Here is a 22,197-nt window from a genome sequence, read left to right on the forward strand (position 1 = left end):
ATGCTCTATCAAAATTACCCATTTTAAATTTCCCTGTAAGAAAATCCACAAACTTATAAGGATGCCTCTTCTTAAGATGTCAATATACAGACATCGTATACTTGACTGGTTCTTGTTTTTAAATTCCTGAAACCACAGACCAGCTCCTGGACTTCCTGTTTGAATGCAGTCACAGACAGTTGACATAACTCTTAGCTATGACTTACAGCTCTGTGATTGGATAAGCCTTGAACCTGGAAAGCCTGTATGTCTATGTTTTTTTTTTATATTCGTATGGTTTGTGCCCATAGGCAAGCAAGTCCTGACATAATTATGAATGCTTTGTTACTGACTGGGTGTGACTCATGTAATAAGAGAAACAGAAATCCCTCAAGAATGGCTAAACATCATTTTTAGATATTTTCTTCCCTTTTATTCCGAAGTCCAGGAGGGGTTTCCTGTAGTCAAATGTAACCAAAACAGGCAAATCATTTGTTTAACTATTTAAAAATCTGAATTTCACTCTGGCGTGCTCTTGTCCTTTCTTGCTTTTTTGGCATTGTTTGCTTAGGTGGGGGTGTATTTAAAAGGGCTGGGCCAGAACTAATGCAGGAAGTGATTTTGTTCACGGTCTCTCATCTACAAATTCTCTTCCTTTCTTTCTCAAAACTCTACAGGGACCTCCAACTTCAGCAATAGCAAGGTAAGCACTGAAAATCTGTAAAATTACTCAGAAATTCACTAATTATACATGCATAACCCTCAAACCCAGCCCTATTTACAGCTGCTTTTCTGTTATGCAAAATTCATTCATTTTTAAAGAAAAGTAACTTAAAGCAGAGTGAATTTTAGGGAGGAAATGCTCCCAAAATGCCACACCTTATAGTTTCACATCTAGCTTGTATGCTTAAGTACTCATTTTCAACATTTTAAATGCAAAAGTTAGTTTATATACAGTATATATTGAACATTATGATTTTGACTTGATCTTGATTTTTTGTTTAAATAGAGAACCTGCGCTTCCGAAATGAAATGCACTTGTATTTACAGAAATCGCTTGTATTATCCTCTAACAAGTCCTCCATTGAGTGATTGCCATTATGTCGAACTTGATTGCAGTTCTATCTGAGAATTCATATAAGTTAATATATTTGTATGGCTTTTTGTCTTATTATCTGTTCGATGTAGCTCGCATGTCTCCTTATAATGAGAGATGCTGTGTCAGTGTAAAAGTCGAGTGACTTATCAACCTTCAGCAGTTTTTTCCATCTCACTTCTCTTTTTAATTATTATGAAACTATATAATTTATGCAATTGCAACAAGATCATTTAGATTTTTGTAATGTATGCCAGCCGCCTAGCCTACAATATACAAAAATTAACTGTTTTGATTTATGGTTTGCTTACATCCAGTTCATAATTTCTGACCATAAAATTTGTCTACATTGACAGGCAATTGTTTACTTAAGCCACAAGGCCAAGAATCCGAATGCTAATTACATTTTAACATAAAAATTAAAAACAGCAACCTCCACCTTTCGGGACAAGAACTTTTTGTCTTAGAAACCAAAACCCATGTTTTACCGTGTTTCCTCCATCAACTCCGTCTGATGAGTGGAGGAAAGATGGATGGTGGCTTGCAGTAATTATCAAGCTAGTGTTTAGCGTTTGTCAGGCAACCCGACTCTTCTCGGTGTGGGGCGTCCTCGGCAGGGCCGCTCGGATTATTCCCCCGTGTCCAGTTACTGGACACATATAAGCTAACCAGGCCAGGTGAACTCTCACACTCACACAAACACACACTGGAAAAGGCAGAATGGAGCCGGACTCAGAAAGCATGCCGGAGCAGGCCGAAGGGGTTTTACAGTTAAGTGAACAAGCGTTTCTTAGCTTTGAGTGCTCATCACACTCTTTACTTAGGGAGGCTGAGCTTCTACTGTCTTACATTGGTCGCATAGCTCCACTATAATCCTGCAATGATGTAGGCTACCTGTAAGTTTGTCATATTTGAGTATGTTCTGTAGTAGCCCAGTCTACTATTGTTTTCAGAAAAATAACAATCTTGAGTGATCACTGTTTAAAACTGAAAGTTTGTTATGCTAAAATACTCAGATGAAAAAATGAACATATTTTATGTAAAATAGGCTGTATTTAAAAAAAAAAAATGTATTGTCAACTATAAGTAAACCACTCGTAGAGATGATTTATTTAGATAAAGGGGCTGAATTTGCATTATTTCCTACTATATAGAAGGCGAAAAATAGTATGTGACAAAAGAACTATCTGAATTCACAGTAGCCTACTCATAAAAGAGCAAAAAGTACCCGGATGATCTTCTTCTGATGAGATTCTGAAGTGTGCATACTATGCACACTTTACTATACCATAGGTCATACACTAGACCATAGGAGAGGATTTATGAATGGCATTGTGACATATCTGCCAATGGTGTGGCAGAGGGAGCGAAACTAAATTATGCTATGTCTGGTTGGCCAATGGCAGATGGGGGGTGTGTTCAGGAAACATGTCTGGAAACAATCCCTACATCCGATCATGCATTCTTCTCTAGTATATAGTAAATGAAAAGTAGTTTGTGACATTAGTATGCCTGAATTGGTAGTATTCATAGGTGAAAAATACCAGGATGAACTGCACATTTAATTGACAAGTGATGCGATTGATGTAATACGTAGAACAGTGCACATGGTGGCTGTCGTATTTTCATCTCATACATTTTTAAAACCGATCATAAATTTGTATCATAAAGTGAACTAGGAATACCTACTAATGAATCATAGTATTTATTAGGGGATGTTCCCTGTTATTTCCTTGCGGTTTATGAGGCGTCATGTCAAACTGTGACTAAACAGAATATATGGACTGAAGCAACAGATAAAGAGGAAGGAGCAGCCAGCAACACGATTTACCCTTTGTCATTGTTTCACATGTGTTCACAACAGTAACTATGTGAGAAAATATGTATCTTTGGCGTTGTGAAACTGGGTGTGTCTGACTCTCTGGATGGCATGTCTGAAGTAACACAAGGAGGCCACTTCTTTAAATGAAAATGAAGTAATGCAGAACTCCTCTCGTCAGAACATTACAAGAAGAGCCAAATTATACTGATTTATTTTTACCATGCCAGTTTATTTGCAGCAGCAACATTTATGTTGTTAATCCATGAGCCTGTCAAAGATACCTCCATCACACTGACACTGTCTGTAGTGTCCAAACAAACAGATTTGCACAATCCAAACCATGTGTTTTGGCACTCAGGTTACTGACAGGTCAGAGAACCAATCAGATAACGGTAGTCTTTAACTGATAGCTCTCTTGGCAAATTACTGAGAGGAGCAGAGCTACAATAGAGTAACCATCGGGACAAAAGCCAAATGACTAGTTGGGTTTGGGGTAAAGAAACATTGAATATGAAATATTTTCTTCTGTACCTAAATACAGTACACTACCGTTCAAAATTTTGTGGTCGTTAAGATTTTTGTTTATATATACTTATATAAGACCTTTTCAAAAACATTCTATATCAATTAAATGCTGATCTTTTGAACGGAGCTTTCGACGGAGCTTAGATATGCAGCCTTATAGGACGAAGCCTTCAAATTGAGAATCACCCTGTGTGTCATTCTCCTGGAACAGGCCTGGGAAACACTGACCTCAAGTCACAGGCAATTGCTTCAGCTTTCAAAACATAGTTCAGAACAAAGAATGAATATTATTATGAATCCATAAATTCACAATTTATTCTGTCTCTGCAGAATGCTCCGATTTCAGGCCGCTCCAGGGCAGTTTGGGGATGAGATTAGGCAGCCGGGACTGAGATGTTGGCGAGTGGAGAAGATGAAGGCTGTTCCCCTGGATAAAGCTGAGGTGGGGGCGTTCTTCAATGGTGACTCCTACCTTGTGCTGGATAACCGTGGTGACCAGGGTGCAGACCTCCACATGTGGATTGGTGAGATGATAGCTGCTGATTTTTTCCTTTGGTTAATTTTGTCGCTTTCAGCTATGCAGTCTGAAATACATTGAGGTGTCCATGAGTAAGACACCTAACCCCAGCTGCTTCCGACGAGCTGGATGACGCCTTGCATGGCTGACACTGCCGTCGGTGTATGAATGAGCGAGTGAATGGGTGAATGTGAGGCAAAATGTAAAACGCTTTGGTGGCCATTGGGTCTGTGAAAGCGCTATATAAATGCAGATACATTTTTTTACATACATTTTTTACCTACATTATTTGTTTCATTTTTGATCGTACACTGTACAGAGGTCCAAATGATCGTATGAATACGATAATTAGCATTTGTCTGGCAACTAGGGCTGTCAAACGATTAATCGCATCCAAAATAAAAGTTTGTGTTTACATAATATATGTGGGTGCACTGTGTATAATTATTTTATATAAATACACACACGCTTGTATATATTTAAGAAATATTTCCATGTATATACTGTATATAGATTTATATATAATTTATATTATATATAAATATAAATATTTTACATATAATTTTTTTTTCTTAAATATACATGCATGTGTGTGTATTTATATATATATATATATATATATATATATATATATATAAGGAGACTGGAAAACTGAAAGATAGGCTGCTGTCTCAGACTGACTACAGAAGCGAAATGAAATTAGCGGAAGTAGGAAGTCTGATGTAGTCAGGCTATGAGACATCATGAATCATCTTGAGCTTGTATAAAAGAAAAATTTTTGGAAAAAACACCACAGCCTTTTTCTTCTCTTTTTTCTTTAGTCATGAGAATCGATTTTAAAAATATTTTGCTAACGCTTTATTTTGATGGTAACTTTGCAACTAGATGTCAACTAACTCTCATTAGAGTTAGTAGGCTGCATGCTTAATATCTGACAACTCTTTATTGTGATGATCCTCCAACAGTAACTTTGCAACTGTCAACTTATTACCCTACAGTCTATTAATACTCTACTAACACGAAAATTAGTTGACATGTAGGTGCAACATTACTTAAAGTCAACCAAATGTGTTAAAGGGACCATTAAAATAAATTGAAACCAATATTTTTGCTTTTCTCCTGCATAGAAAGCCAAGTTTTATTAAAAAGCCCATCTTGCCAATAGTGAATCCCCTCCTTTAATTCACTAAATTCACCATCATGCTAATGACTAATGTCATTACTTACTTGTAATGCTCCATTTAAAAAAAGACCCAAAGTTTATTTCTTTGTTACTTTTGAAGCTGGACAAACATGGCCACCTATTTTTTATGGAAAAACAATGCACAAAAATCGTTTAATCATTAAATGTATTTATTTTATTTTTTTTATTTTAAGACATGGTCGCTATGGCTGTTTTGGGGAGGAAAAGATGCACAAATTGCATATGGCATGATATAAATAGAAAGTGAAGCCAGGGTCAGGGTCGGTCAGTCAGTCATGATTGTTATGGGGTCTGAAAGACTGAGACAATAGCCTGTTGAGATAAACGATACGCATGATCACACAGTTGAGTGGGCCTGACCCAGGCTGAGTGAGTGCACAGAAAGTTAGGATGGAACGGCTGATAGACACGAGAGAGGGGTGAAGAGGGAAGACTCCCAAAGGAAAAAGGCATGGGCGTGTGTTTTCATAGGTCATTAATGTTTCAGCGGGCCTGGGACAGGACTTCAGTTAGGTCTATTGTCTTATGGTGTATCCGGCGCTTTAGGTAACACTAAGCAGGTTGTCAGCATGATGAGCCATCTTCTCTCATGCCTTCTCATTAACCATCCATAAACAGCCTCAATCCATCTCTTCATTTCTCAGAATCCCCGGTCTCAGTTCCGAACACAACCATATCATTCATTCATTATGATCCTTCTAATACCTCCGTGTTCGACATCTCTACATACCAGAAAATCATGATTATTCTGTTCATGATTTAGATAATGAATGTTTCAAAATTACTCATTGACTCTGAAAACATCATGCATTTATTATTGCATTTATTGAACCTTTTAACAGCACGTTTCCTTGAACCTTAAATATAAAAAAGTAATAATAAATAATATATGCACTTTTAAATTTTGGAATCATCAAGCATTTATTTAACCTGAAAAGTCTTTTCAACATCATATTTCCGTGAACCTCAAGTGTTGAAAATGCTAATAAAATAAACATTTCATTGCTATATGTAATATATAGCTATATATTTCATATCATCATTACTAAACGGAATGGAGCGCAGTAATCATTTTATCTTAATTATTTTTCTTGTCATAATTGTAAAAATAAAAACAAACTTAAAATGCATTTTGATAATTCGCCCAAGCCCTACCACAAATGGCACAGCATTTCAAAGTCAAACAGTTCAGCTCAGAAAACAAACGGTTGCTCAGAGGTGCAGAGGAAGTGGCTGCGTTGGTGGCATATCACACAGGACAGAATTGTGCAAAATTGCACTAGTTTTAAACACGCACATTGTTTGTTGAAAGAAAGTTCTTCCTAATTTCTTTTTCTTATTTATATTTGCTGACCTTTTTATTGGCTGCATGTTAGAGAGGAAGTTTGTAAAGTGAATTATGTGAGTGGATTCCATACTTTTAAATGATTGGGTAACACTTTAAAATAAGGTTTCATTTGCTAATATAAGTTAACCACATTGGTTAACATGAATTAAAAATAAACAATACTTCTACAGAAATTGTAAATCTGAGTTAATGTTAATTTAACATTGGTTAATGCACGTTGAACTAACATGAACAGACAATGAACAGTTATATTTTTATTAACTAATGTTAACAGGTTAATAATATACAGCTCAGTGCTCATAGTTGCATCATGCACTAACAAATGCTTTCATTAATGTTTTCAAAAAAGACCTTATTGTAAAGAGTTACCGATTATGCAATACATATTAATTTGGTAACACTGACTATACAATAGGTACATTAGTTAACATTAGTTAACTACATTAATTAGCATGAACAAATATTGAACTGCAATTATTAATCTTTGTTAGTTAATGCACTGTGAGCTAACATGAACAAACAATGAACAGCTGTGTTTTTGTTAACTAACATTAACAAAGATTAACAAATACAGTAACAAATTTATAACTCATAGTTAGTACTAATAATACATTAACTAATGAACCTCATTGTGAAGTGTTACAATTCATTTTCAGTAACATTATTATGGCCCCCTCTATTTATTCCGTTGTAGTAATAACTACATGGGTTAAAGGGTTAGTTCACCCAAAAATTGAATTTCTGTCAGTAATTACTCACCCTCATGTTGTTCCAACCCCGTAAGACCTTCGTTCATCTTCGGAACACAAATTAAGATATTTTTAATGAAATCTGAGAGCTGTCGCACTCCTTCATAGGCTTCTAGGTAATTTCATTCTGCCGGCCCAGAAAAGTTAGTAAAAACATAGTTAAAATAGTCCAAGTGACTATATTGGGTCAGTCTTAAGTTTATCAAGTGATGAGACTTTTTATGCACAACCCCCCCCCCCCCCTACCTATTCATTTTCTTCTGTGTTGGCCTCTGACGTGAGTTCACGAGAGCGTACATGACACATGCGTGAGAACTGAGAAAATGACACTAGCGATCATTTGATGAGAAAGTGTGAAAAGCCAGTGTAAGCCATTCATTTTGCGGCATTGTTTAGACACTTTTACGTTTTTCTCATTCGTTTCTCACAATTGGGACAACCATGAAATGAACACTTACCATTTTAAACACTACATCAAGACCCATCTGCATCATCTTCTCAGTTCTCACGCATGCGTCGTGGCGCTCTCGTGAACTCACGTGAAGACCCTATTTTTGTAGGGTTTTTTGTGCACAAAAAGTATTCTCGTCGCTTGATAAACCTACAGAATTCACTTGGACTATTTTAACTATATCTTCACTAACTTTTCTGGACCGGCTGAATGAAATTACCTGGAAGCTTATGAAGGAGTCAGACAGCTCTCATATTTCATCAAAAATATCTTAATTTGTGTTCTGAAGATGAAGGGGTTGGAACAACATGAGGGTGAGTAATTAATTAATGACAGTTTTTGGGTGAACTAACCCTTTAAGGTTAGGTTTTTAGGGGTATGTTCAGGCCTATAAATTACTATAATAAATATATATGTTAATAAGGAACAGGACGATAAAATAAAGTGCTGATGACCATAAATATGTTGCACCTATATGTCTCATTAATAACAATAATACTTCAATGCAATGTTACTTATGGATTGTTTAAAGGGCCCATCGAAATAAAGTGTAACCTGGTTTTCTCTCTCTTTAGGAGAGAAATCATCTCGTGACGAGCAGGTAGCTTGTGCCATGTTGGCTACACAGCTGGATAACTTCCTGGGAGGAGATCCAGTCCAGCACAGACAGGTTCAGGGCTATGAGTCCCCAGAATTCATGAACCTCTTCCCTCGAGGAGTTAGCTACAAGGTGAGATGAGTTTGTGTGTTCACATTCTCTCACATGTACACAAAAAGGCTTTATATATAAATGAATTGATTTTTTTTACAGTAGTAGTAATATATGAATCATTATTTCAATTAAAGAGTGCTTACGTTCCTTGCATAGTCACGCTATTCTGGTTTTACAGGAGGGAGGTGTGGAGTCTGGCTTCAGAAGAACACAGTCTGGATCTGGACCTGTTCAGAGGTTATACCAAATCAAAGGGAAGCGCAACATCAGAGCCAAGGAAGTGGATTTGAGCTGGCAGAGCTTTAACAAAGGGGACTGCTTCATACTGGACCTGGGCGAGGTTTGTGCCTGTCTGTTTGACTTTTGCCATCCCAGACAGCAACATATAGTGTCTGTTAAGATCCGGCCCACATCCAGTACACATGGAATCAACACATACCAGATGTGGGCCGGATCTGGGCCGACACTATTGCCGCTTTTCCACTACACACTACCAGCTCGGCTTAGCTCGCCTTTGTTTGGTTTTCCACTGTGTAAAAGTTGTACTTTTTTTGTATCACCTCCGGCGAGGTTCTGAGCGAGCTAAGGCGAACTGAAGTGATACTAAAATGTGACGTGAAAACAATACCGACTGATGATTGGTCAGAGAGAATCGTCACCATTCACTGCGTTATTATTGCAAGCGCCAGATGGAGTATCCAGAATAACCCCGCCACTTTTAAATAGTTTGGCCAGAGATAGTTACTAAACTAACTACTATTATCATGGCAACTCGGAAGAGTACGCCGTGGTCAAACGAGGAGGTGCAGACTTTCCTTTGTTTGGTTGCCGAAGAGAGGATCCAGCGAGAGCTTGATGGGGCAACGAGGAACGAAAGGCGTCGCTATGACGACCGGGTACGGTACTGTCTGCAATGGAAAACGGAGCGAAAAGCGAGCCAAGTCGAGGCGAGTCGAGCTGGTACTGGTAATGGAAAAGCGCCACATGTTGCTGTCTGTATACACTTCTGTTAAAAAGTTTTGGGTCAGTACATTTGTTTGTTTGAAAGAATTATTTTATTCAGTCAGGATGCATTAAAATGATCAAAAATTACAGTAAAGAAATGCAAAAAAAGATTCCTATTTCAAATAAAATGCTTTTATTTGATCAAATAAAACCTAAACTGCTCTGCATATCAACAACATATAATGTAGAAGTTATTTGAAATTCATTTTTGAAATCTTTTTATTCTCTAGATAATTGTGTCATGGGTAGGATCTCAGGCAAACATCTTTGAGAAGCAGAAGGTGCGGGAGATCGCCACTCTGATCAGAGATACAGAGAGACACGGCAAAGCCCAGATCACTAACATCAATGAGGGAGAGGAGACACAGGAAATGCTACAGGTAACAACAGGCCAGTGTATTTTTGATTAGGGATGCACCGATATGAAAATTTTAGCCGATACCGATAACCGATAATTCTTTATATTTGAAAGCCGATAACCGATATATCGGCCGATAAACTTAAATCCAAATTTTTATCTAATTTTGAGAGCCTGATTACAAATACAAAGGTCTCACAATTAAATCCATGTCCCAAGCGCACAATTATAATGATGTTCTTATTATAGTGTTGTATAGCCGATATGACAGATTTGCTCTGCACATGTTGTACCGAACCATATTTTCATTTTTTGAAGAGATTTCAATCATATTTCAAGAAATTCAAAAACATAAACAGTGCTCAACAAGTGTCTCAGCTGAAGGGAATAATACATTATTTATCGGCTTTAATATATTGGCCACATTTTCTTACCAGACCGATACCGATATGCTGGCCGATATATCGTGCATCCCTAATTTTGATATATATATACACAAACAGTGTATTTTTTTACTCTTTGTCAACTCTACCCTTCTATGATTAGTTATCTTTACATTTCACTTTAATCCTTTTATTTAAGTAAAAGCTTATGATAAGTTATCTTAAAGGTGTGCTGTAAATGAATAGTGATCATAAACAGCTGTTGAAATGGAGGGTTTGGACCCAGAAACAGTATTATCAAGGTCGATACGTTTGTGTTTTCTTTTCTTCTTTTTTTTTAAGAAAAGCACTCTGCTTTTATTTCTTTTATTTTTTTGCACTCAAATTAAAGCCCAGAAATTAAAAAAACGAAACAACAACATACTTTTAACATACTTTAAATAAGTAAACAGTGAATAAGTAAGTTTTTCAGAAAACCATTAGTTCCTCTAAAACACAGCGGAACACCATTTTGCCAGTATTTCAGTTAAAATAATAAATAATAAATAAATAATATATTATAAACAGTTCATAATTTAGTTTATAACAATCTATATTTATAATAATATAACATAATATGCACATTTTCAGAGTTGATCACTAAATAGTCTTTCTTTACTTTATCTGCGGTGCAAAACACCCACACTCAAAATAAATTTTTTTACCTTAGAATTGAAAAACAAAAAATGTCATGATTATGAATAGTGTTTTTTGGCGATGAGCTCTGACTGTGTTTGTCCTCTCTGTCTTCTGTTATAATAAACAGGTTCTTGGTCCAGTGACAGAGCTGAAAGAAAGCACTCCTGAGGAAGACAGTCAAGCAGATGCATCAAATTCTGCCTCTCTCTACAAGGTACCACATCTCTGTTTTGTGTTAGGCTTGTGTTGTTCAGAACTGAGCTCCTAGACACTACATACTTGTAGTTTTCAAATACACCTTAGGCCTTTTCCACATGGACACAGGTGTTTTTTTAAAACCATTACTTTTTTTACGTGGTTCGGCCTTTCGTCCACACGGAAACTGAAACCAAACATTTTTGAAAACCGTAGGCCCCGTTTATACGAAGGGAAAACGCAGATATTTCCCTGTGGTTTGGGCTCTCATATACACGAAAACGTATGAAAACCTGAGGATTTTCACACAAACGCTGGTGTAAAAATGTAGACAGTGAACGTCAGAGTGTGTGCCGTTATCCACTGTGTTTGACATCAGATTGTGCACTGTTATCCGTCTACTGGAACCATAGACAGTTAAAGAAATGGACACAGTGACTGTGTTATGTCCATATCAAATAAAAAAAAAATAAAACATGTTCAGATAAATCCTTGCCATGAGGAATATAATCCATACCTATATTTGCTCAATGCACATTCATCTGATGTTTAAAAAATTCCTAAAAGGTCTAGCAAACATATAATTTGTGTTTCATGTGCATTCAATCTTCCTTTTTTTATAGGTTTCAGATGCAACAGGGTCAATGAAGTTGACCAAGGTATCAGAGAAAAGTCCATTTGCCAAGGACTTACTGGCACGTGATGACTGCTTTATCCTGGACAATGGGGCCAATGGAAAGATCTTTGTTTGGAAAGGTAACAAAAATTTTAAGAAAGATTTCTTCAGCAAGGACAAATTCAACAGTAAAGACAATTATAATGTTACAAAAGAATTCCATTTCAAATAAATGCTGCTCTTTTGAACTTTCTATTCATCAAAGAGTCCTGAAAAAAAAGATTACAGTTTTTAACCAGACTGTTTAACTAAGGTTATGAGAATAAATGTTTTTTGAGCAGCAAATCAGTATATTCCTAGATCTATATCCAGATTTCTGAAGGGTCGTGTGACAATGAAGACAGGAGTAATGATGCTGAAAATTATTAAGTTGGATATTTAGATATATTAATGCTTAGTGAGCATTAGAGTCATATTTCAAAAATATATATATATAAAAAAAAATCTTATTGACCCCAAATCTATGAATGGTAGTATACAACATGCATGCATTAATAAGTTTCATTATTGAAATGTTTTCTATGATTCTCAGGAAGTGGAGCGAACGCAGAAGAGAAGAGGGCTGCTCTGAAAATGGCAGATGACTTCATCCAGCAAATGAACTACCCCAAGATGAAAACACAGGTCAGCACTTGTAGAATTACTCTTGTGGTTTAAAATGTAATATTACAAGTCTATAATTGATGCACCAGTTGCGACCACTAACAGAACTGGAAATGCATTGACCCAGGAAGTCGAAAAGATTGTATTTACGAGTTGAACGCACACGAACTGCATCACAAAGTCGTAAATACGAGTGGGAAGCTCTGGATTTTCTTTATACCCTGATCTTTACAACTTGGGGGCATGGCAGAATACTACAATATTTATAGGTATTTAGCAGTGACATTGTCAGGCTTTTTATTCACAATAAAATAATCTGATTTCCTGCACAAAATGTAATAGCATTGTAGTATAACTATATAATATGTAATGATAAAGTTTACTATGGCTTTATACACTAATAAAAACATTACAAAGCAAAACACACCTAATGCACATTCTTTGTTTCTTTTGTGGAGTTTAAAAAGCTTGTGTAGTTAATAAAGAAAAAGTACACCGCCATCTTGTTCCGACGAAAGTGCCGGACGTCATAAACACTACTTCGCAACTCGTAAATACGAACTTTTCAGGGGGACTTGCACCATAAAAAGTCAAGCCACCAAAACACATGCCATTGGTTGAGCTAATGTTATTATATGTGCCTGCTTAAACTGTGACATGTGCATACAATTCTGATTATAATACGAGTAGGTGAGTTGGTGATTTATAATTAGCAATTTACAGTCTTCTAAATTCATGCGTCATGCAATCCTGCTTGGTCTACAAAAATCTTTTATGAAATACAATTCTATATTCATTGTGTTTGGTCTGGCCTTTCGAAGCATTTTTTGTTAACACTTTACAATAAGGTTCATTAGTTAACATTAGTAAATGCATTAGCTAACATGAACTAACGATGAGCAATGCGTTAGTTACAGTGTTTGTTAATCTTTGTTAATGTTAGTTAATACAAATACAGCTGTTCATTGTGCGTTCATGTTAGTTCACAGTCCATTAACTAATGTTAACTAATACAACCTTTGATTTTAATAACGTATTAGTAAATGTTGGAATTAATATTAACTAAGATTAGTAAATGCTGAAGAAGTATTGTTCACATATTGTACATGTTAACTAATGAACCTTATTGTAAAGGGTTACCCATTTTTCTAAAAGAACTAACAAAATTGTTGAGTTTCTTTATACCCATGTGCATAGATGCCAGATCCTCTGAAAATGTAGTGTTTTTCTGTCTTACAGGTGGAGATTTTACCACAGGGCAGAGAGACTGTTATCTTTAAACAGTTTTTCCTAAACTGGAATTAAACCTCATTTCACTGCATGATCAAAGAATAAACTGCACTCAACCAGTTGTCAAAAAGATACTGTAATTCACTTAAATAAAGTCACAGAGATATTACATTATAAACAAATGTACAGTTTTATTAAATAAGATCATGCGTATGAATGAGAGAGGCTTTGCTATTTGTCTGTTACCATATTTGTATGTATTTTAAAAGATGTTTATATTGATCAATACAAATTTTAAAAAGTTTTAAATATTTCCCCCTTTTTGATTGAGAAATCTATGTTACAGCCTTGACAGCCACGAACCGCTGAGTAGATGCCACTTCTACTTAAAAACAGAATAATATTACTAACTTTTTCAAGCCAATGCACTATTTCACAAACTCTGTGGAAATTCTTGTGCTTGTTGCTTTTTTTTTTTTTTTTTACTAATTTTGTGTATGTAACTGCAGTATGGCAATAAAAATATATTTGCAACAACAGGAAAGACTTCTAGGATTATTGCTCATCCATACTAATGCACTGGAATTCCCCTTTAGACAGATAAGATGACACTGATGTTACATAAGGTTACAGGTAAGGGTAATTTGCATAATTTGTTACCGTGGTTTACATAAATTCATAAATACACTTATGAGAAATAAAGCTTACCAACTCCAAATTTATAAAGCTAAATTTAAAAACACATGTAGCCTGCTGTGTTAAGAGACCATTTTTAATTGTATGAGAACTATAAAGTTGGTTCAATGAACTTATTGGAACCCATACGGGAACTGTTTTATGCTGTGAACTGAATTACGGTGTGATATATTGGTCAAGATAAGCAGGGTTGAGAAAAGGTCACAGTTTAATTAAAGAAAACGCCCCCGTGGTAGATTTTTCTCCCTATGCACCTGACTTAAAGGGATACGTACTCTACTCTTTTTGGAAATAGGCAAATTTTACAATTCCCTCAGAGTTAAACAGTTGAGTTTTACCGTTTTCGAGTTTCACTCGAGTTTTACTTCCATTCTGGTCCCATTGACTTCCATAGTATATATTTCTCTCTACTCTGGAAGTCAATGGGACCAGAAACTGTCTGGTTACTGATATTCTTCTAAATTATGCTTTAATCACGGCCGAAGGACTTCAGACAAATGTGAATCCCACCAGCAAGAATAAGAATGCAACAGTTTTTATAGAACAGGAGCATGGCAAATGTGACATAATGTGACAACATGATTGGATCATATGTTCAGCAAACCCTACTACACTGATTTCCTGATTATCTCACTTTGTTACTCGAAGTCATGAGTTTATATATTTAGACATCTGTCTAGTTTAATTTCCTCTTTTGTTATATTCGGACATGATTCAGACAAACACACACACTGACTTTGGCCAAAGTTTTGTGGACATTTCGGTTTCAAAAGCACATAATTATTAATCTTGCAACATCCGACGTTTTAGGGTACCCTTTAACGTCGGTTAGAAGACGCTATCTAATCCTAACCCTACCCCAGACCTAAACCTACCCGCGTCATCTAACTGATGCTAAAGGTAAAGTGACAGTTAGACATGCAGTTAGATCATATGACGTCTTGGGATGGGAATGTGTTGCCCTTTCAGATAATGAATTTGAATTGAATAAGGAACACTCCACAAAATGTTGAATTGACAGAAAGGAATTTACTGAATTGCAACCTGTCTTTTCACTTGTGCAGATTCAGGACAAGCCATAAATAATGTATTTTAATATATTTTGAGTAAGTGTGTCCATTGTCTCATGATATATAACATACACTTTTCAATCGATAATACACCCCAATAACAATGCCTTAAGATAATACATACAAAATAAATATGAATAAATGTCTATTGGTGGCATATCAGACATTAAATGTTTCTGGATAATTTACAGGATTAATTGTGTTTATATAAAAAAGTACTAGACATGTTTAAAATGGTTATTTGAGTTTTTTAACATTTTGTTACAATTTAATTCTATTTAAATTAAAATTAATATTACAGTTATGCACTCATTTTATATACCTAAATTCAAATTCAGGAGTTTCATTGGAGATTAATATTTATTTAATCACACCAATCACTTTAAGGAAAACACGGTGAACACAAGAAGAGACTATTATCCAACTCTTGTGAAATTTCAGTGTGTGAAACAGCATGTTACTGAAATAAAGTTCATGCCAACAGCAGTTATAATAATCATAATTTTCCCAACAAAGTTCAAATGACATGTCATTGCTATTCCATTTTTGGTTGTGATGATGTCATGCTTGTGAACAAACAACCATAATGAGAAATGAAATTATCAAGAAATGCATATCATGCAGGAACTTATAGTTTATGGTTTCGAATCTAAGGTAAGCAGCAGTTTCTCGGTTCACTGGTATTTACCATCATACTTTTACAATCCTTTGATATTGAGCTCGCTGACATTTGTACAGCATTACCTTTTTAAGTTTATAGTCATAAAATACAACCATCCATATTTTATATCTAGGCTACTGTGTGCAGTGGAAGGATGACTGCACAAATGTAAGGCTTTTAAAGTATAATGCAAAAGTTTACTGAATGAAATCTGATTAACAACCACATATGCATGTATCAAAATCAGTATCAGAATCATGTGGCAATGCATTATACGTGTCTTTACTCCTGGCATCATGCCATTTTGTTTGAATCATTGCTGGGAAAGAGTCTCATCACGTAGCTTACCTCGGCCTCCACCTCATTGTATCATGACCGTAATAATTCAGGTCCAAAGTTCAATCCATGACCAAAGAGCTTAAACAAGGGCTGAGAGAGCGCCAACGATCAGTTTCACCAGACACCTTTAGCATTCACCTTCACAACACTTCATCTTGGGTAAGTCTCATTTGAGTCTCATGCATATGTAACCCCTTCACCCAGGTCCTACTCGCATAGCCTAGCTTTTATCATGATGTCAGTTACAATGTGCGGTTACTGAAAAATGTATATAATTGTTAACTTCTTTGACAGAAGTATTATGATTATTATTGCATATGCTTTTGGCAGACAATTATCCAAAGCAACATATTTTGTATTCAATCTATCTTCTTTGAGCATCAGGAATAATAATTATTTTAGTGTAGTTTTGTTAAAAGTACTTTAAGAAATTTAAAATTTATAACAAAAACATTGTATAATAGCCTATACATATTTTATAATATAAGTTAATAAATGTATTATTACAGTTCATTATTATTATTATTATTATTATTATTAAAGTATAATATGTGTATTATTATTTCATGTTCTTCATCATCAAGGTTTAGTAATGTTGTTCCATTAATAAGTTAATTTGCATTGATAATATTAATAACTTTTAAATATGTCCCTCTGAAAATATCCCTAGGTGTTATGCTGGAATATAACACAAAGCCATACACGATGAAGAGCATCCTGAAGGACAAAAGTATGGCTCTTACATATGTTCTCTCTCTGTTTTTAATAGAACACCACTGTAAAAAAAAATATTTTCATGATTTGTAATCACAACATTTTTTTTCTTTTGTCAAATCAACTTAGATAATTTATGTAGTTCAGATAACATAATATTTTAAGTTTCTGGTGATTAAATTAATCTCCTTCATTTTATTAACTCATTTTTTCCATTTCAATGAACTGAAATTTTTAAGGCAACCAGGTTACTTATTTTTTAAGTTAAACCAACAATATTTTTTTACAATGTAGAGATGTCTGAACTGCTTGTATTTCTGTTTATTCAACACATTACATTCATTTCAAACTGCTGTGTGAGATGTTGATTTCTGCACCAATTAAAATCTAACTAAGTCAAAAAACCTTCCCTCTTTCTGTTCCTCTGCAGAAGGGCCCCAAAAGCAGAGTAACTCTATTGGGGCCGTGCGCTGGACGCTACCGGAGGAAACTGTTCAGGTCCACAGTTCTGCCCCCACCAGCCCATTCAAGACCAGTAGCGGATTTTCTACCCGTTCACAGGTAACGACTCTAACTAACTCGAGGATGTTATGGTCTGTTATCAATGTTGGGTTTTGATCACAATCATTTGTACACCACACTCATGATAAATATTTCATGGTTGTTTCCAGCAAAGGCAACGTCAGCAGGGCCTGCAGGACCTCCGCAGCTTGGAAGAGTGCATCCGATTCATCAACCACTGGAAGCAACAGGTGGCACAAGTTTGTAAGGTCAGACACTAATTATTTTAGTATGTATTTTATATATATATATATATATATATATATATATATATAAAAGATGGAATGTAATTCTCTGAATCAAAAGTTTGCTTTTTTTTACATTCAAGTATTTTTCTGTAAAGACAGTTGTCTTTTCAATGCTTTCAGTTTACTGTATTATTTTATTGTTATTTATATACATATATATATATATATATTAAATAGTTCAGTAAACTTAAGGCATTGTAAAGACATCTTATAATCATACGGGAATATACTAAAGCCAAGTTTCGATTCAGACTGAGATTTACGTTCCATCCTTCAAAAGACTGATGTGTTTCCCGGCTCAAGTAATAATTTCTTGGCAAACTTCCCTTTGCGTGCAAACTCAAATCAATAAATTTTTATAATCCATGCTAGCATGAGATAAGCGTTGCCACGCGAGACGTGTATAGTGCTAGATTAGTTTATATGAGCCTAGGGTAACTGATAACACATATCAATAACCTCAATTGTGCAACTGTAATTCTTGGCCTTGTCACACCATGTTTTTGGTGAGGATGTGGCAGGGTGGTTTGGGTCTTGGGGTTAACGGGCATTAAAACATTATAATGTACAGTATGAAAAATGGATACTCATTTTGAAAGTTGCTAAAGATTACATTTAACTGTTTTCAAATGAGAATTTTAAAACATGAAGTGCTTGTTAGATGACGACAAAAATAAAATAATAAGGTAAATTAATAAGAATAATCAAAACTGCAACATTGACTAATATTGTAATATCATCATAACAGGTACAAATATATTGTCCATCCATAAATGATTTGTAAATGTGATTTACAGAATGAGGATGATCCCGGTGAAGGATGCAGCGTACCGTCCGAGCGACAGACAGACCGCAGAACTGAACGCAGTGTTGAAGAAAGCCGCAAGCTTATTCTTCAGTGGGCCAGTGAACTTCAAAATGTAGACAAGGTGAAAATGATTTTAATAAAAAAAAAAAAAAAAAAGACAAACATCTCAAACAAACTGTACTGTTCTGGAGTAATAGTTCAACCGGTTGACTAGCTCAAACTAAGCTTTCTGTGTGCCTGTGTGATCCTCAGCTGTCTAAAAATCATTCTTGGATAAAGGAGAGGATTGATCAGCAGGAGGAAGAGGACACTAAGCAGGATAAAGATCACAGTGAGGTGGTGCAGAAGAGGGTCACGGAGTGGGCCAAAGAGATTCAGAGTGTGTCAGAGGTGACAACAAAATATTATCTAGAGCGATGGTGTCTTATCAGTTGTTACTAACACATTAAGTGGCCCAAAGTCCACTTGTGGTGTTCTGCTTTCTTAGAATCGGTATCCACTTGTGAAATGACTCTTTAATGTAAGACATGGCATGCACATTTTTTAATAGTCATATTTGTCCTTTCTTACTGAATGCAGAGCTGTGGAATGCTGGGAGATGAGCTGGCACAGATGTTGCGTCTCCTGGGACTGAGAAAGAAGAGGCTGGTTTCCCTCATGCCACTGCTGGAGTTCATTACTTGGAGTTTGCTGAAGGAAGACAGCGAGGTGGGATGTCTGTCAATGCACTGCTTTGAGTATTTCTGCTTGGGACATGGTGTAGTGTGCAAAATTTTGGGAAAGTTTTGGAAAGTGTTGCCTTTTTATGTGACTGTAAAAATATTGATAGTTTAACTTAAAAAAGTAAGTAACCTGGTTGCCTTAAATTTTTAAGTTCACTGAACTAGAAAAAGTGAGTTAATACAATTAAGGAGAATGATTTAATCATCAGAAACTCTAAATTATATGTTATCTCAACTAAATATGTTATTATAAAGTTGATTTGACAAAAGAAAATATGTTGTGATAACAAATCTTGAAAATATTTTTTTTACAGTGCAGCATTATATAACTGAAAAACCTGAGACGAATATTGTGTCAATATTGAAGCACTTTATCGTATCGAGGAAACCAACAATAACATTCCATACTTACTATAGAATATGCACTATATGTTTTATTATCAGGGGCGACGTGTAAGACTATATAATGAAATTGCCTTAATTGCTTCAAAGATAATAGTTCTGATAAATGTAAGGAGGGAAAAATGAAAACATTGTGGTTGTTTAAAGAGCAAAGTTCAAGAAAGTACCTTTGGTTTACTGTACGTTGACCAGTTATTGCCATCTAAGTTCGAGCATTTGGATTTGAGAGACATTTGTTATGTACTGTACAACCAGTGACAGAGAAACATGATATATAATGAAAAATAATTTATTAAATGATGAAATTAAATATAACTTAGCTGAAGAATGGTTTGATTAATGTGTCATCTGTGTGGGAATAGTTTGGCGACAGGTTCACTCGTTTGATTTGTAACTTAAAGTCTGTAAATACATCATGCGTTGTGTCATTTTAACCCTATACATTATAAGAGATGATTGTTCATCGATCCCTTTATTAAAATTGTTTATTAATGCTTGTTTTTGTATGGATTTTAGGGCATGGTTCCTCATCTGTGGCTTTCAGCTAAGCAGCGCACCTGGAAAGCTGGTGAGGGATCCAAAATCTAACTAAAATCATTATTCAATTTGTAAATATGAGTAGCCTACACCACTTAAATTAATATTCATAACTCATTTCCCTGTTCTCTTTTCTCAAACAGGCATGCCACGATACATCCCTAACTCAGGTAACTCTTTTAGAACTTTTCCCAGCACATTTCAGATAATTAACAAGTATTAGTAAGACTAACCAACCCAATATAATGAGGTGGAGATTTCATATGAATTTGTACATGAATAATTTTTAGACAAAAGTAAGTATGAAGGTCCACCTAAAGTTAGTTTTCAATGGCGTGTCATATGAATGAGCCACCGATTCGCCAAAATGTAAAACAGTTTTGAGTTGCCATAAGAGTGTGTTAGTCTAGCTGTTGCAATTTCTAATGTTCTGAGCAAGTAGTAAGATCTGGTCTCTAAACTCAACATTGAGATAATTTTCTCTTTATTTTTCAGTCTGGAGCTGGATTGTCAGTGCAGGAGGTAAGTTTATATCATTTTAAAATAAGACTTTCCCTTCACTCTAGCATTAACAAAGTGTCAAATGCATTAGTCGTAACACTTTCATGTCTTTCTCTCAAATAGCTGATGTAAATCTCGATCCCATGACCATCAACCCTTGGCTGCAGCTCTCTGATGACCACAAGAAGGTTCAGGAGGGCCTATCAGAAGCAGATCTGCCATACAGCCTTCAGCGTTTTGATAGCTTGCCCTGTGTCTTAGGCTGGGAGGGATACGTGAGTGGCCGCCATTACTGGGAAGTGGAATTTGCAAACAATGGTTATTGGAAAGTTGGAGTGACAACTGCTTCTTCAAAGAGGAAAGGCCGCTTTCAAATGAATCCATCGAATGGTTATTGGGTCCTGTGGCGCAGCACACGACAGTTCTTCGCCTGCACCAATCCTGAAACGGCCCTGCCTCTGTTGCTGGTACCCCGGAAAATGGGAATATACATTGATTATGAGGAGGGACAGATTTCATTCTACAACGCGGAGAACAAATCACACATCTTCACCTTCACAGGACACTTTCGTGAGAAGCTGTACCCTTTCTTTGCCCTTCTGGATGGCAGGTCCGTTATAACCTTATGGTCTCCTAAAGAGTATAGCCGCTTTTAACAACGAGACATGTTTTCATTTTTCATTCTGCACTTTCGTTTGAACATTCAGAATTTAACAAATGATTCACTGGAACCAAATCTACTGTCAACAAAAAAGAAACTACTGATAGTGACCTTTCCATTCAGAGGATTCAACACCACGGTGGGCTGGACCCGCTTAATGAGAGCTATTAAAAATACACAGCTATACACATCCTATTATTTTTTTACAACATGATTGCTACACCTGGATCTTTTTATCCATTTATAAAATGCATCTTTACATATTTTATCTGTATAAATAATTATATATTATATATAAGCTTGTCTACTTTCATGTGTATAAGGAACAGAATGTGTTTTGACAAAAATATTTAATAACATTGTATTATTTAGCCATATATATATATATATATATATATATATATATATATATATATATATATATATATATATATATATATATATATTCATTCTGTAAACATCAATAAATATTTATTATAGGTCTATCAATGTTTGTGTAGATAATGTCTATTAAAATGTTAACCATTCCATTTTTTATTTTTTTTTTATAAATGAACTGGATGATTAGAATAAATTAGGAAAGAATAAATTGTACAAAATATATTTCAAATATACTACACCCCTTACCCATGGTGCTTACGTCTTGTAGTAATAAATTGACTTATACATTAGATCGTCAAAAAAAAAATATTTCTGTGAAAAATTAAAGAGGTGTTCAAATGATACTAAAACGACATGGAAAGTTA

At 35.3% G+C, this 22,197-nt stretch overlaps 2 protein-coding genes across 2 annotated transcripts; both read left to right on the forward strand.

Annotated features, from left to right (window-relative positions):
- The first annotated feature begins 540 nt into the window (after positions 1-540).
- Positions 541-13,908, forward strand: capgb (capping actin protein, gelsolin like b). The gene is made up of 9 exons (XM_039661422.2): positions 541-682; positions 3,753-3,946; positions 8,267-8,421; positions 8,582-8,743; positions 9,639-9,788; positions 10,955-11,041; positions 11,646-11,778; positions 12,231-12,322; positions 13,541-13,908. The coding sequence occupies exons 2-9, from the start codon at positions 3,754-3,756 to the stop codon at positions 13,604-13,606; spliced, it is 1,038 nt and encodes a 345-aa protein (XP_039517356.1). The 5' UTR covers positions 541-682; position 3,753; the 3' UTR covers positions 13,607-13,908.
- Positions 13,909-16,368: 2,460 nt separating this feature from the next.
- Positions 16,369-21,804, forward strand: LOC120471496 (E3 ubiquitin-protein ligase TRIM15). Its single transcript, XM_039661320.2, has 11 exons — positions 16,369-16,456; positions 16,968-17,027; positions 17,442-17,572; positions 17,683-17,781; positions 18,618-18,749; positions 18,881-19,018; positions 19,208-19,336; positions 20,269-20,320; positions 20,433-20,459; positions 20,785-20,811; positions 20,914-21,804. The coding sequence occupies exons 2-11, from the start codon at positions 16,973-16,975 to the stop codon at positions 21,444-21,446; spliced, it is 1,323 nt and encodes a 440-aa protein (XP_039517254.2). The 5' UTR covers positions 16,369-16,456; positions 16,968-16,972; the 3' UTR covers positions 21,447-21,804.
- The last annotated feature ends 393 nt before the right edge of the window (positions 21,805-22,197 follow it).

This window comes from Pimephales promelas, chromosome 17 (assembly GCF_988280905.1).
Source record: "Pimephales promelas chromosome 17, fPimPro1.hap1.1, whole genome shotgun sequence".
Lineage (NCBI taxonomy): Eukaryota > Metazoa > Chordata > Actinopteri > Cypriniformes > Leuciscidae > Pimephales > Pimephales promelas.